The 16,189-nt window shown below is 44.7% G+C and overlaps 1 protein-coding gene and 1 long non-coding RNA gene across 31 annotated transcripts in view; both read left to right on the top strand.

Annotated features, from left to right (window-relative positions):
- HTR2C (5-hydroxytryptamine receptor 2C) overlaps positions 1-9,309 on the top strand; it is a 186,649-nt gene extending 177,340 nt beyond the window's left edge. For 23 of the 30 annotated variants that reach the window (XM_072877416.1, XM_072877418.1, XM_072877403.1 and 20 more), the window contains one exon: positions 5,356-9,165. In XM_072877416.1, the coding sequence (XP_072733517.1) occupies positions 5,356-6,188 (833 nt within the window). In that variant the 3' untranslated portion in view covers positions 6,189-9,165. Of the gene's footprint in view, positions 1-5,355 lie in introns of all 30 variants that reach the window. The other 7 variants (XM_072877423.1, XM_072877422.1, XM_072877421.1 and 4 more) reach the window with 5 other exon arrangements.
- Positions 9,310-11,231: 1,922 nt separating this feature from the next.
- Positions 11,232-16,189, top strand: part of LOC140658741 (uncharacterized) — a 33,775-nt gene continuing 28,817 nt past the window's right edge. Inside the window, exons 1-2 of the long non-coding RNA XR_012044838.1 lie at positions 11,232-11,351; positions 12,306-12,485. This is a non-coding gene — a long non-coding RNA (uncharacterized lncRNA). The remainder of the gene's footprint in view (positions 11,352-12,305; positions 12,486-16,189) is intronic.

The following is a 16,189-nucleotide window of genomic DNA, read 5'->3' as shown; positions in this document are numbered from 1 at the left end:
CTCTCTGCTTTTTTTTTTTTTTAGATTGTGTGTAAATGGCAGGAGGATGGTAGTGAGGTCCAAAGCCCACCTGCATCAGCAGAGCCCTTGCGATGGACCATAGCGGACTTTGAATCCAGTGCTGACAGCAGGAGAAGTGATCCCTGGCATTCCCAAGCACACGTACCTGCAGCAAAATGTGACCCCTCTTGTGTTCAGCCCTGAGAATCCCACACATGGAAAGACAGAGTAAACCCATACGCAGGCCTCTGTTTTCTTTAGTGAGGTTGTTGTCCCTGGAGGAAATGAAGTATCTTCTTGTATAAGAATGTTGTGAGAAAGAATGGAAATTACTTCCTTTCTTCGTGGAAATAAGCATCAAAGACTCCATCTTTCCAGTAATCTCTATCAGTCTCAGGGGCTTTCACAGAAGAAAACAAGATATTAAACACAAAAACATTATTGTTTTTCATTTAAGTCTAAATTCTGTGAATGTCAGCTTGGACTTTTTAGACAGCTTTTTCTCTGGAGCAAGCTAGTAAATGTTTTACAAAGCCGTATTTGTAGTCATTTGGGTTTTGTTTTATTAATTGAGAATCTGTGAAGAGCATCTGTTGCTCTGTGTCCACAGCATCATCTCAGCCCCATTTGGTGAACCGTTCTGCTGGCTTAAGAACATCTTTAAAGCTGACAAGAATCAGTTAGGACAACTGTAATTCGATTTGTAATCCAGAGGATATCTCTCTGTCTTGCTTCCCACTGCTCTGTCACACAGAGGGTAAAGGAGGGGAGAAGAGAAAAAATCACATTCATCTTTTCCCTTGTGAACTGCTGTGGTGAAAAGGGATGTCCTGCTCAAGCTGCTGCCTGGCAGAAGGGTGCACAGAGCTCCCAGTGTTGAGTCTAGCAGGGACCTGGTTCATGGCTTGCTGGCTGGTGGTGGCTGGTTGTCCCTTCTTACTGTGGCAAAACCAGTTGCCCTAGGCACTGCTCAAACATCAAGCAAGAGGACCAAGTTTACTCTGAAGAGCAAAGAGTGATACGCAATAAGCTTGCAAATCTTTTACCTTGCAAGTTTTTGGAACAATGCCGCCTCTTTGGGAATTCACTGCTGCCTTAGATAGAAAGGGTTATTTGACACAACTGGAAGATGCCTCCAAGGCTAGAGACCTCAGCTCACTAAATCAGCCTGACATTTGTTGATGAAGAGTATGTCAGTTCTGGCACAAGGCAAAAGCTCACAAAACGCTCTGCACTGGGACTCAGAGAGCTGGACAGCAGTAAGGCTGGACAGCAGTAGGCTTCGGAGACTCTTGCCTGATTTCGCACTCACCGTCCTTGTGCTGCTGTAGTGAGTTTGGCTTTCTCTGACCAACTGACCTTAGTTCTTAAATTATGAACAGTTACAACCACAGTGTTAGTACTGTGGGTTTCTTGAGTCAAGTGGAGTTGAATGCCTTCTCCATGCTTGTTCAAACAGCTGAACTCAAGTAAGACAGGCATTCATGTTTACCTGTGTTCAGGCACCATGGGAATGCTAGTGGTAAGCATGGCACATACTGATCAGGGTAACCCTATTGAAATCAGGGCCAGGGTGTGAGCTGTGTCTGCAAGCAGGTATTTGTGCATTTGGGATTGTGGCCGTAGCAATTTTGCAGTAATCCCCCATGAAGGAAGCCCCTCTGGGGAGTTTGAGACCTTCCACACTTCACTTCTCACTGCTGGGGTGGTGTAGAGTTAGTCCCTGTTGCCCGAGTTATGTAACAGACTTAGTTTCCTTCAGAGCTGGATTGTGGGGTGGATCAGTGATAAATCTCACATTAAAGAATTAGTTACAAAGGAGAAGCGTGAGGTGGAAGAAAGCATTTGAGATGAGGGTAATGCTGCCCATTCAGCAGTGCTGTAGGCTAGCTGACAGCTGAATGAATGTGTGTTGGCAGCTCCTCCAAGGGTGTCTTTCTTCCTCCTGCTGTTAACGATGGGGTTTTCCTGGATTGGAGGAAAGAGTGAAGACCTGGTGCTCTCTCTCTTCTGTGCTTTCTCAGTTTGAAATCCCACTTTGTTATGAGAGAGGGGAGAGACATTTTTCCATTACAGCAGCTACCTCCTCATTCCCTGCCATCCCTGCTGAGGTATCTCATTCTCATGCAGAGTTTTAGGCTGCCATCAGTGCTCTTGATTTGTATATTCATCATATCCCAGAACTAGGTTATTCTTCCCAAATGTACTTTATGTGTGTGACCATGAAGACCTCATCTCATTTCCCATGGCTAAAGCAATAACACTAAATTCAATGATGACTACTTCATGAATGAACCTTTACTCATTTTGGAGTTTTATTTCAAAGGGTATGTGTTATAGAGGGCTCTAAAGCATAAAATTATTCATGCAAATATAATCCCAGTGTAATGCCATTGATCTAATTCAATTTTTTTCATTGTGTAAAGACTGCTCTGTCCACCTTCCACCACTTCCCAAATGTCTGTGGTTTGATGGAGCCAAGGGATTAGAAAGATGTCTTTAACGATAGAGTCAATGGCTTGATGTGATGAAGGTTATTGCAGTCACAGGGATTTGGCACAGGCAAGGTAACAGGGGTTAACATAGCAGAAAGGAGGCAACTGCCTTGCTAAGGGTAAGCTGATAAACATCAGCATGTAGAGGGAAAGAAGACCGAATCCTGGAACTATCACTTTGGTTAAGGAAACACATGCTATAATCACAGAAAGCATTTATAATAATTACTTTTCAGAAAAAATTCCTTCACTAGATTACTGGCAAATGGTAATTTTATGGTAATGACAAATTGTAGATGTATTCTTCAGAATCCTGGAAAACACTTAGCTGGAATGGGAAAGATGCCCTGGTTAATCTCTTCAGCATGTTACTCTTCCTGTTTAGAAATTCAGAGTCCCACAGGATTAGTTCTAGGACCTGTGCTGTTCACAGCAACCCAAAAAAGCAATCCAGACACAACAGTGTGCTCAGCATTGGTTATTACTTGGGTGAAGGAGCTAAGGAAGGGCATGGCCAGCCCCACAGACATGTCTGTGGAGTGAGTGCTCACAGACAGCCAGGTGACCAGAGGGTAGGAAGGGGAGAACAAAAGATGTTCGGCTGCTCTCTAACTGCTGGGATGTCCAGGTTTTTTCCTTTCTTTAAAAACACAGAGAGGAATTTTAAAAGAAATGGAGAAAGATAATCAAAGGCATAAAATGAGTTTGGCATGAGGAGAGAGTAAATAGAATAGTATTCTTCAGTTCCAAAAGAGATATCAGACAGTAGGGATGATAAAGGTCTATAAAATCACTGAGAAGGTGGAAAAGGTGACCAGAGAGTGATTATTCACTGTTTCTCACAGTAGAGGAACTGAGGGGAGTCAAAGGAAATTATCAGGCAGTAAATTTAAAATGAGCAAGAAATATTTTGTTCACATGACAAACAGATAGGTTGTGGAACTGAATACCACTGAGTATTGCAGAGTCATAAATGAGATCAAGAATTCACAGAAGATAGGTCTCTCAAAGGTTATTTTAAAAATGAGGGGTAGATACAACTTCTTGCTGTGCAATTTTCTAAGCTATAATGCTGACAGCTGTCCCATTTTGTACCATGGCTCTAAACTTCTGGTACCTGCCAAAGACAAGAGACAGGGCTAGATGAACCCATGATGGTCTAACTAGATCTGGCCCACCATGTCTTTTCCATGTTCTCACGTACACATAGGTTGTGGTATTCCAAAATGTTGTTGCTTTTGTTGGTTTTGGCTGTGTCTAGACAGATTTCTTTGGAAAGTTTTGGGTCTGTCTTGGTGTGGGACTGAGCTCCACAGATCAAGGGACAAAGTTTGGATCTCAGTACACATGAAAAATATTCAAGTGAGACCCAGTACTCTGGCATGATTCCTGTATTCCCTCTTCTTTCTGTCCCCACATTAAATTGCTGATGATTTTCACAAGGTAGAATAGAGCAGGTATACAGGTATATATTCCTTAGAGGAAAACAGTGTTGGAGGACATTAAGTAAATGCATCTGAATTAGAGCTATTCAAAATGCTTTCATTCTTTCATTCTTTCACTCTGCGAGGGACAAGCCAGCAGCTAGCCGTGGGTGCCAGCTACTATGTGCAGTCCTGGACAGTCATGGTCTGGGCTTGACATGCTGTCTGCTCTGCCCATGTGCCAAACAGCATGGACACATAGCTGTCTGCAGAGACCCTCCATGCAGGACTCCTGCTTCTGCTTCAGAAAGGCTTGATGTCCTGAAATCCTGGACAAACAAGCAGTGCTGGGTGATGCTGAAGAGGAAAAGGGATCCAAAATGTTCTTAATCTCACTTGTCTGCCATTAAGTCCATGACTGTAAAAACCGCTGTGCCACCAGGATACAAGAGAAACTGCCTTGGGAAGTGCAGTGATTCCTGAGGCTTATTAGTCTGCTCAGTGCTTAGGAGTAGCTGGAAGCTGTGCTCTAGTTATTATTATAATTGAATAATTTAAAGTTTCCTTCCTTTCAGCCAGAGGGTTTGTAGCTGAGGTTCTGATTTCAGACCGTCACGTCAATCTGATTACCATTTTAGTTACACCTTTTCTACTCTGACGTTGTCTGTTTTTCCAGTTTTTAGCCCTGTATTCAAGATAGAGGGACAGGAATCCCTGCTGCAGCCTTCTCACTTTACTATGTAATTGTGTTCTCTAAGAATTTAAGCAAGACTGTCTCTGTGGTACTTCTCAGTTTCACACTGCTGGATGAAATGCCTGGGCAGGCAGAGCTTGCAGAGACCACTGTCTGCTTGCAACAAGATAGTCAATAAGGACCCAGAAAGCCAGGAACTTTTCTTCCATGTGTCCGTGATGCCATGGCAGAAGTAGCCATTTTTCTATCAGGATTATTTTAATGTCTTTAAGAAACTTGCTTCTAAATCTTCATAGCTGTAATTCTTTTGCATTTTGATAATTTTCCTCTTTAAAGTTTGCTACTATCTACCCTACGTCAGTGATTTCAAAACCCCCCAAACTGGCAGGCATGGAGTGGCCAGCTGGAACAGAGCAGGGTAATGACTGCCTTTTCTACACCCACAAGTCACAATTAATGCTAGAAAAAGGACTTGATAAAGGAGTTATGCTGCATTCGCTGTGTCAGCTGTGGAGGACAGCAAAGCTGCAGTTGTTCCCGGCAGAGGGTGTTCATGCCCTGGAGCTGTGCTCCCAGGGGTGCTGTTACATGAGGTTTTCCCTTCCATCTGGGAGTAGTAACTTCTCTTTTGAACAGCTTTAGGCAGTGGACTGAATGCATGCAGGACCTGCATCATCTCTGCTGCCTCTTTGGAGCCCTGTCCGTCCAGGTAACTGTCTCTTTTTTGGTCTCATTCTTCTAGGGATATCTATGCCCATTCCAGTCATTGGTTTGCAGGATGACTCCAGGGTGTTTGTAAATGGGACCTGTGTCCTCAATGACGAGAACTTCGTCCTCATTGGATCCTTCATGGCGTTCTTCATCCCTCTCATCATTATGGTGATCACGTATTGCCTGACTGTCCAGGTGCTGCAGAGACAGGCAACAGTGTTCATGTGTGGAGAGGTGCCCAAGCAGAGGAGGAGCAGCGTGAACTGCCTCAAGAAGGAAAACAACACAGAGAACATTTCAATGCTTCACAATCATGAGGGGGCATCTCACTTGAACTCTCCCATAAATAAGGAGGCAGTGCTTTTTCGGAAAGGAACTATGCAGTCCATCAACAACGAGCGAAGAGCCTCCAAGGTCCTGGGCATCGTCTTCTTTTTGTTCCTCATCATGTGGTGCCCATTTTTCATCACTAATGTCATGTCTGTCCTTTGCAAGGAAGCCTGTGATAAAGACCTCTTGAGTGAACTCCTTGATGTGTTTGTTTGGGTGGGGTATGTTTGCTCTGGGATTAATCCCCTCGTATACACACTCTTCAATAAAACGTACCGCAGGGCTTTTTCCAATTACATCCGTTGCCAATACAAGACCAGTAAAAAATCAGCACTGCGGCAGAATCAGTGTCTGAATGTTGCTTCAACAGCTTTATATGGGAAAGATCTGACTTTAACTAGTTATCGAAATGGCAATGAACTCAATAGCATGGAACTAGATGAAGTTGAGGAGGGCCTTGAAATGCAACCGGGGACTTCAGAGCTCTCCATAAACAGCTGTAATGTTGTAAGCGAAAGAGTAAGCTGTGTGTAAAGGTGGCTCACACAGCCTTTTGCTACGGTGTATCTGTAGCCAAAACATATTGTATAAAAATGTAAGTGTTGGTCAAAAGACCATGTAAATATTGCATTCTGAAAAAAGCTTTTTTTTTTTAAAGAAAAAAAAGAGTTGTCTTTCCAGTCCAGTACTAAAAATCATATATATTAATATACTGCAGTGAAGTTTAAGGTTCTATATTTACTGTTAATACTAGATCAGAACTATTAGTTACTTTGCATATGTCATGGAAAAAATGTTTGAATTCTTCTTCCAGTGCATGAACAAAAATGCTGAATATTTATCTCAGGTGGCATTTGCTGGAGTCCAGAATGGCATGTTAATATTTATATATCAAATACATGCTATTAGGCTTGGTCAGTATAACTTTCTTTTTCAAGTTGACAGTAAATATATACTTTAAATCCTCACCCCTATTTGTGCCGTGTAAAAACTCTACAGAAACCTGGCAGAGAGACATCATGAAAGCGTAGCAGCTGTGCAGGCACCTGGCCAGACATGTCCTGTTATGGGTAGTGGCTTGCTGCCATACTGGGGCAATCTTGCAGTTCAAGGGACCTCTGTTAAATTTTTACTCTCCAATCCTTCTGTTTTCTTTCCATTCCCCAGGAGGGTCCGGCTCCCCTAAGGAAGGTGGGGAATGCAGTTCTGGTGTGGTTTTGCGATCCTGGCTGGGATCACTTGCACACTTGGAGAAGACACATGAGAAACAGAGCGAACCCCAGTTATCTTCTTCAACCATTTTATAAATGGAGTGCCTCAGATTTATAAAAAGCCCTCCTTTGGTCTTATAGATAATCATCAGCTCTGGGATGGAGCAAGCTGTGCTCAGTGTGGATGGCACTGCCTTCACAGATTGCTTGGATGATCAGGGTCTTTGGTTGACCTGGAGAAGAGTGCTCTGGCTTTGCAAGAGCTCTTGTCTTCTTGGTCCTCACATCTATTTATTCCTTGGCTTGTTTAGCATTTGCTTTTATTTTTCAGCATCCTGGGACTTGCAGTGCTGGTGATAAAACACTGCTTTGGGTGTAGAGCAGAAGCTGCTGTGCGTGTGGTGCTGGTCGGGGTCAGGCTGTGAGGTGCAGGATACGCCTCCCTGGGGGATGCTCAGGAGAGAGGCATAAACGAGGGTCCCTGCTCATTTGTCCTGTCTCAGGAGGAGGTGGGCAGAGCTGGACAGAGTATGTGACTGGAATCATTTGCTGGTGATGTGTTTCAAAAGCAAACAATGACCAGGGACAGGAAGAAAGCAGACCTGGAGCTAGTCTACATGGAAGATTAATCTGGATTAACTTTTAAATTTGATTTATTCCATTTCACTCCCAAAGTAAATTAGAGTATATCATATTAACACCATTTACATCTTAATGAAAGCATCCACATTTAATGCAGTTTAAGTAATCTGCTTTTAATTCACACCATGTGTAATTTGAATTAATTTTCCTCTGTTTTCCTGTGTAGACAAACCCTCCAAGGCATTGTGTCTTTCTGGCACTGTGCCTCTGGGGTGATGCTTCTCATACAGTTTTCCTTGTGTAGAGCATTGTCTCATGCCAGATATCACCCATAAGGTTTTTACATCTTCATTAACGAATACACAAATGCTGCAGTGCCCATCCAACATGGATGCATTTAGCATCACTGACAGCCTCTAGCTATGAAAATCCTCAGAACAGAAAAGCTTACAGTAGGCATGGATAAATTACATTTTACTTACATGAACTGCTTGTACTCTAAGCTTGCTGTGTTGATCCCACCAAAATTAACTTGTAGAAGAAATGGAGAATTCTGTTAGTGCTTTAGCGTAACGTTGTGCTGTTGCATTGCTGCCTACAGCAGCAACCTTGCTGAGGCCACTACTGAAACACAACATACAGGTTGCATCTGCTGATGGATTGCTCCCAGCTTGATGCATTGAAGTTGATGGTCCTCTCTTCTCCCTCATCCCCTCCTGGGAAAAATCCATAGTACTTCCATGCAGGCAGTTGAGGTATCCCAGTATGGAGCGTAGTTCACTCCTTGAAGAAGGCAGCAGAGTTGCACCATGTGCCAGCCTGCTGATGATACTGCCACAGGCTTGAATGCTCGGGAATCCACTTGCCTCTCCAAAAAGTCTGGTAACCAGTAGGAAAAGGACTGGCCGGACACACAAACTTGTGCCTTCACTGACTGCCCTTTGCTCTGAGTCAGATTTTACTATCTCAAACAGTACAGAAAAATCAGAAAGATCACATTGCTTTTTAAGTTCTTTTTTTCCTTGGGTGAATTCATAGCACATCTTTTCCAAACATGTATGTGTGTGTGTATATATATGTGTGAGTGTGTACATATATATATACACATATATATATATTTAAAAGCCAACCACAGACTTTGAAAGCATTTAGCAATAAGTTGAATTACAGTAGCTTCTAGCACATGTGTGAATAGGTCATGTGTTAATAGCTCATTTTCCACAGCATCCTCAAACTCGGTTTAAGTCCACACACAGGCATCATCTTCGCATAGGAGCCTTCATGTCTTACCCTTGCCAGTTCTGTTGTATGGGCAAAAAGGGAACCTACTATATTTGGATGTAAATAGTGGGAATTGAACAGAGAATTTACAGAATTTTTATAAATGTTTTTAAAAAATTCAGCACCAGAACTGTAAATATGTTGAGCGTTGCGACTCAGCTGGGCCCGTACTGATGTATGTCACTTGTTTAGATAAACAGACAAGGGGACTGCCTTACAGTGCCTGCGTTCTCTCCTGGCCAGCGGGTGATAACATTTTTGTGAATGGTTAAATACTGTCACTTACCCAACTTCCTTTGGGTCATTCACATCAGGGTTTTGTGATGCTGCTATTAATTTATTAAAGAAAGTTTGTTGGTTTAATCACTCTCAATTTTTTTTCATGGTCTATCAGAAAATAAATAAACGAACATGCCCTCTCTTTCTTTCATCTGTCCCCAATTAAAATCTTTCCTGAGTGAAAAATATGTCCTGACCAAAAAACAAAACAACAACAAAAAATGAGGATAAGGATGATGGTAATTTTCATTGCTCCTCCCACACTTGAAATATGGCCCACAGTTGCTTAATCACAGAAATTAGTGTCAGCAGATATCCCAGCACTTCCAACCCCAAAACTTGTTAAATACGAAGACAGTGATAAGCTATTCCCCCTCTTCTCCTTGCTCCCTCCAGGAATAACTGTTAAAAATGACATTTTTAAAATTACCTCAATTTGAAGAATGGATTTAGTTCTCTGCAACTTAACCAAGTCAGCTTGTGCCCACAGCAGCTTTGCTTCTCCTGAGCTGTAGTCATTAACCATGGTGGTGCCTCAAGAAGCCCTGCCCTGGGGCTGCCTGGTGGGAGTGCCTGCTGGAAGTTTTGTGTGAGTCCTCAAACCTTGGCTCAGGTACAGTTTTGTCTTACAAATAGTGTGTATGGTGGTGTTTTGTTTTGAGTTTGAATTGAACAAGTGAAAATAGTTCCTTGGAAATGGTGCTGTAGGCTAAAACACGTTAGTTGCTTTGTTTCCCAAACCAGATGGGAGATGTGCAGGCAGGCTGCCTGCAAGACTGAGCGTGCATGTAAGAGGCTCCGACTCAGCAAACAGACCACCCCATTCGACTTGCATCAGGGAGTCTACTCGTGGGGTCAGCCCCTGAACTAGCACCTTCCTCAGCTGTAGGGGCTTGCAGCCTTCCCCACCAGAGGCCAGAAGCAAGGTTGGCCACGTTTGCTCAGGCACAAAGCCTTGTGGCTGAGCAACCTGGCTTCCAGACCCGAGCTGGTTCATCTACATCTATAACATGTTGCCCCACACAGCCAAGTCTGGAGTGTAGCATCCATGGAGTCAGCTGTGGCGGTTTTGAGGACCTCTGAGAGCCTCAAAGGCTGTCCTTTGAGGACAAGGGCCTGCTCCTTCAGTCCTGTGCTCGCTGAAGATAAAAGAGCAGCTACCCAGAGTCTGTGGCATTTGGGAGGCAATACGGTTCAGAGCCAATGCTGAGGAGCCTCAAGGCATCCCACCCCATGATGGCTCTCCTTGTTTTAATGACTTGTGAGTCAGCAATAGTTTTTATCTGAGTGATAATTTAAAGATGCTAATGTTAGGTGATGTGTGAGTAGTCAGTGTGAACAGTGTGGTTGGTGCTTTTTTCTCTATAGAGACACTCATGTCAACCCCTCTTTCTTCTGGGCAGAAAGTGCCTTTCTTCTGGGCAGCTCTACAAAGAGGTTCATCCCTGGCATGGAGCGTGGCCAGTGCATGGCCCTTCCAAGACAGCAGGCTGACTGCAGTCATCTGATGATGATGAGGGCCCTGGATATGGAGACCCAAATTCCAAAGGAAAAACGTATTTTAAAGAAAAAAAGCAAGCCACAAGCAGCTCTTCAGAAATATTGCTTAGCTTTGAGCTAATGAAGGGTGTCTGATATTCTTGCAGACAAATTATGCTAATCTGGCATTCCAAAAGCACCGTCCGTCGTGTGATAAAGATGCAGAAGTCTCTTGGATGGGTTTCCTCCCTGGGTCACAATATCTTTAGGATAGCTACATGCCAAGCCAAGAACCGCACTTGGCTTTGTCTCTGTTTCAGACTGGGGCAGAAAAGGCATCAGAAGCTTTTTCCTGGGAAAAAGCATACAAAGACCACCAAGCCTTGGGCAGGTGCAGCAGAAGAACAGAGATGGACAGATGTACACACACATCTGCACACATGAACACACACATCCCAGAGACCCCAGGGAGCAACAGGAGATGTCATCATGCTTCCATCTTCCCCTGAAAAAATGGGAATAGCTGAACAGCTGGGGAGGAAACCTGTGATGGGGAGATCAAAAGCAGATGTAGGTGTCACCATGAAATGTGAGCTGTTCTAGTGATAATGTAGTGGTGGGGGTGCCTGTACCAAAAAACGCTTTTATTTTTTCATTGTTAACTATGAAGTTGTTATTAACTGCTCTGCCTCTCCCTCATTTTTCTTTATGTCTCAGGTCTTCTGCTTGTTTGCTTTTACCCACACTGAAACTTGTGCTCTGAAGCTGTCAGAAGTTCACAAAATATCTATGTGATGTGTCATTCCCTCTCGGCTGTGCAGGGATGCTGCAATCCCATAACAACATGGAGATGGAAAGTCTTCAGGTGAGTGATTTTAGATATATACGAGATAGACAATCAATGCAGCAAGGCACACTTGCCAATTAAAGAACCACACCAGAAGATCTTTGATGAAGTCAAGTGCACGAGCTACATGCTGAAAAATTTTGCTTAAAACTGTCCTAAATCATGGGTTCTGCTGACAGCAGGAGGGTGTGTCAATACATGGGGATGGAGTGTGGCAGCACAGGGTGCCCTGAGCTGCACGCTGCTCCCGGCAGCCCTCCTATGCGCTCCCTCCAGGAGGGTGCTTGTTTTACAACCCGGGACAGCGTGTCCTGGCACACTGCCCAGAGGGATTTACTCCACTCTGTGCTGAGCAGTGCAACTGCACAACAGGTTGCAAAAGCCTGGCCTCCTGGGCCACAACTTCAAAGATTTGGGGAGGGGCCTAGCATGTGGATAAGTGTCTAGCAGTGACACAAAGTCACAAGTTTTTATTGTGGAAAATTGAGACAGCGAAGCAATCCTTGTTATGTATGACATCTCTCATGAATGTTGCCTTATGTTCTACTTCCCCCAAAAATGAAGGATCTCTTAGCATATAAATACAATTTCCGCAGCAGTTTCCTGGGACAACACGTGCTGCTTTGTCACTCCAGTGGGCTACCAACACTTAGGTGTTAGGTGACTTGAAAAATGAATCATGCAGTGTCACGCAGGGGCATGTTAAATCCACTCTTCTGAACTTTCCAGTACTTGAATTGTAATTAGTTCAACAAATTGGATAAACTAATGTTTAATTAAAATACAGCCTAATTATCCAATGTATGTTTTTAATAGAATCTAATTGTGGCATTTTGGGTTATTTAAATTGCTGATACACTAAAAATGATCTGTAGGCTGGTGCCTGTTAGACTACTACCTGGTTGCATTTGTTAAAATTTAGAGCAGTTTTACATTTGTGTGTGCTGCTGATGTTAGTGTCTCCTCCTGTAGAAGAATAGGCTGGTGCTGGTGACAGATGCTCATCAAAGCCACTGAAGATTTTAATCAGGGTCCTTTCCCCTGACTGAAGGCTAGAACAGCTCTTCTGCAACTTTTTGGGGAGGAAGACTTCAGTGCCTCTCCTGCAGAGCCCACACTTCCCAAAGATCATGATACTGCTCAAAGCAACAGGTAAGTGCAAATGTCCAGCAGAGACCTCAGCTGTGTTGGGGGTTCCTCCCCTATAGGCACCAATAGTTCATGTCCCAAAATGTGTTCAGAGAGGATCCACAGGTTGCAGTGACTCACCCATGAAGCCATGGCAATGTTTAGCCCCCTCAGCTAAGTACTCCCCCCTCTTTTTGCAGCGCAGCCACAAGGCTGGCACACAGGTGGGCTAACCCTCAAATGAGCATTTGGTCTGTATTGCACCTTTCCTAGGTGTTGCTGAAAACTACCTGCATCCTCTACCAGGCTGTCCTACAATGGCATTTAGCAAAGTGGTGGGATGCATTACTGACTCCGTGCAACAAAGCGGGTGATGCAGCAAACCACAGTGAACAAATGGGTGTTTTTCTTTAGCCAGCTCTTTACTCCTTGAGGGTAAATGAATGTGATTGATTGCCTGTTGCACTGTAGTTAGTTGGCACTTCTGCTTTAAAAAATAGATGGGACTGTGTGTTGGGCCTGAGCAGCAGACTGGTGATAGGCACGGGGCGGGGGGGGCACACAAGTGCAGGCAGGGGCATGGAGAGCCCTTTTAATGAGAAGAGAGTAGAAAGCTTGGCTTGTTCCTCCTAGCAGACAAAGATTGGTGAAGAAAGCTCTCCATCAGGGCGTCAGGAGTGCTTGTTCTGACTAAGGAGGGAGAGGAGCTACAGGAAAACATTGGCATACAAAAAGGGCCAGAAATAAACTAGGAATTAGAAGCAGATTTCTAACAAGTGGCGTTTTCCAGGTCTGGGACTGCACTTTCTGGTGAGGCAGCAGTAACAGCAACAGAAAAGCTTATTGAGGGCTCAGCTCTTGAATTCACACAGGCATTTATGCTATGGGGGTACAGTGGGAGGGCCCAGCTCAACCCTTATGTCCTCAGCCTCCTGGCTGGCAGAGCTCAGGCGCCAAGCCATCCATCTGCACCTCCCCAGCGATGTGTCCCAAACCGTGGGAGGAACAAACATCTTGAAGCAAGAACACTATTTTTGTGCTATGGTCCTTCCAAGTCCTAGCAAAGCCATGAAAAATGCCACAATTTTGGAGGAAGGCAGGCGAAGCCATGCCAAGTCAGTGCATCTCCTGCAAGTAGGACAACGTAAAGTCAAGGGATCGTGAAGGCTGTGTGTTCCCAGCCCTGAGCCAGCCCCAAATTGTATGAAGCAATATTTCATTTGCATTCTCAGAAGCATCCAGAATCAACCAGCTTGGCTAGCCCAAGCCTGACTGCATGCAGTCACTTAAGTAAGTTTTATTTAGCCACAGCAGCATTTTCGTGGACATTGAGTATTATTAGAGCCAGTCTCAGTCTGCTCTGGAGAGCCACAGCGTTGAGGTAATGTCCTGTTGGGCTGCCATTAGCTGGTGTAGTTGAGAAAACGCCAGCGAGTATCTTTAAGGGCTGAGAGCCTGCTTTGTGCTTGCACTGTCTGACTTTTTTAATGCTTTTCTTTGTCGGTGTTTCCAGCTGTGCAGCCAGGAACATCATGGTTTTGCTTCAGTAAAATAAATTGTGTTGTTGGCTTTTTAAGCTCTCTGTTGTTAAAAGTGGACTCAGCTGAACCTGGCAGGCAGCAAGGTTATTGTTGCCTCAGTGTGAGTGTTTCTAAATAAATTGGCAGCATGGGCACAAATGTCTGGCCAGCTACCAGCCAAGACCAATTTGAGAGTCCCAAAGGTTGGGACATATTTCCAGTTCAACAGTTAAGAGCTGGAACATCATCAGATAAAAGGCAAGGACTATCCTCTCCTGGGCTTTATGCATCAGATGGGGACCTCTTGGTGGCACAGCGGCTCCCCCAGACCCCGTGGACAGCCCCAGTTTTGCGGTCAGACCCTGTGAGGGATGTTCAGGTACCTAGAGGCAGGATGGGAACCTGCATCTGTTGTCTCTGGTTTCTTCTCCTGTGTAAATTTTCTGTAGCCATTCCATGGAGAAAGCTGTACGCACCGGATGGTTTAATACACTCTTTGCATCTGTTTGCTGTTACTGAAGTTGCACTTGTGTGTCATGGCCATGCAGGGAGGGGTGCTTGGGGCGGGAAGGTCGACATGTCCAAGGGCAGCCAGGAGTCTGCAATCCTTGTGAATATCAGGTTTTGCACAAGCAGACTAGCAGAAAAGGCTTGCTGTGGACTGCCACAGCAGTTGGCACGCAGGCAGATCGACAGCAGATCCGAAGCAGGACAGAGCTGGGGACGGTTGGACACTTACAGCAGCACACGTTCACATGGGGCACTTGGCATCTTCTGTTCATCTGGCTTATGTTCCAGTGCAACCTTTCTTTCCAAATGTGGGCAGATAAATAGCTCTTCAGTGTTCTGAGCCTGACCCTGTGCCTGCGTGGTGTTTACAGATTTTGGCCTTGAAATAGAGAGCTTCGTCTCCCAAGAACATCATGTTTCTGTTTGGTATGCATGTTTTCTCCATCACTGTGTGAATTCCAGTGAAGAACAATCTGCCACTCTTCATTTGTTTTTAAATCTTAAAGATATCTAGATAAGTGAATTATATTAAAGGAAGGTGTTCCTTGGCTTGTAAAAAAAACCCTGATATTTACTGCTTGTTTTTTTTCTAAATGAAAATGACTCCTGCAAGTCCCTGGTGCTTTAGTGAGGTGGGACATCCAAGCACACCAAAGGCGTGGCATGCCTTTACCACTTTCATTCACAGCTTCCCAGGCAAGGAAAGAAAAAAAATAGTTTGCAGATGATCACTGATGACCATGGCTCAAATCCCCCCACTGCAGCTGCAGGAACTTGGAGCAACCTTTCTCACCTTCCAGCAAAGGCAGGGCAATGCAGCTTAATTCAGTATCTCAGAGAAGGCAGAGGTGCTGCGCAGGCTCTCCTTGCTGTCGGAGATGAGTGCACGCATTGTCAGGGACCCCTGCAGGGCTGCCACCATGCCTGTCAAGCCCCCATCCTTAAGGATGCGCCTGCACTCAGCTCTCCATGGTGTGAGACCTGCTTAAACACTGAGGTTGTTTCCTGGGCAGAGCCATCAGAAAAAGAAATGTCAAGGCCATGTTTAGGATTTTTAAATTAGTTTTCTTTTTTTTAAAAATGTGTCTGATGGCGTTTTATTTCCTGAGTTCCGTGGTACGTCTGGATGGGGATCCAGTACAGGAGGCAAGCAGCCCAAGATGGCAGGGAGGTGAATACTTGATTTTGGTGTTCAAACCTTGATGTGGCCGTCGTTTCTCAGCTGGTTGTTTTATCTCTCTCTACTCTGGGAAGAGGATCTTGACAGAGACAGTTTGCAGAGCGGTTTCAGCTGTTCACACAGCTCAGCCACAATATGTTGCCTCAAATTGTTTTGTTAAGCACATGCATCAGCTGCACTTGTTTGCCTTGAAGCTATGAGAACCACAGACCCTCCTGAGAAAATTCAGCTTCTACATAGACATAAAGAGCTTGACAGTGCTCTCAGATGTACCCTGCAGCACAAGGCAGTGAGCTGCAAACCTGCCGTGGCCCATGAAGCTCTTTAGCTTTTAGATTATATCATTAGTTATTGCACTCCCAAAGCCTCGACATCTGGAAGCTGAAGCCAGAAGGGCTGTGCCACTTTACGTCCTTTGAAGATCTAGGTACTCCCTAGAGCTGCAGTGGCTCAGGGATGGGTGCTGAGACCTGCAGAGGCTCCAGGATGGGTGCTGAGATCCATGGTGGCTCCAGGAT

Source organism: Ciconia boyciana, chromosome 12 (assembly GCF_034638445.1).
Source record: "Ciconia boyciana chromosome 12, ASM3463844v1, whole genome shotgun sequence".
Taxonomy (NCBI): Eukaryota; Metazoa; Chordata; class Aves; order Ciconiiformes; family Ciconiidae; genus Ciconia; species Ciconia boyciana.
This window is presented reverse-complemented; position numbering and strand designations above follow the sequence as displayed.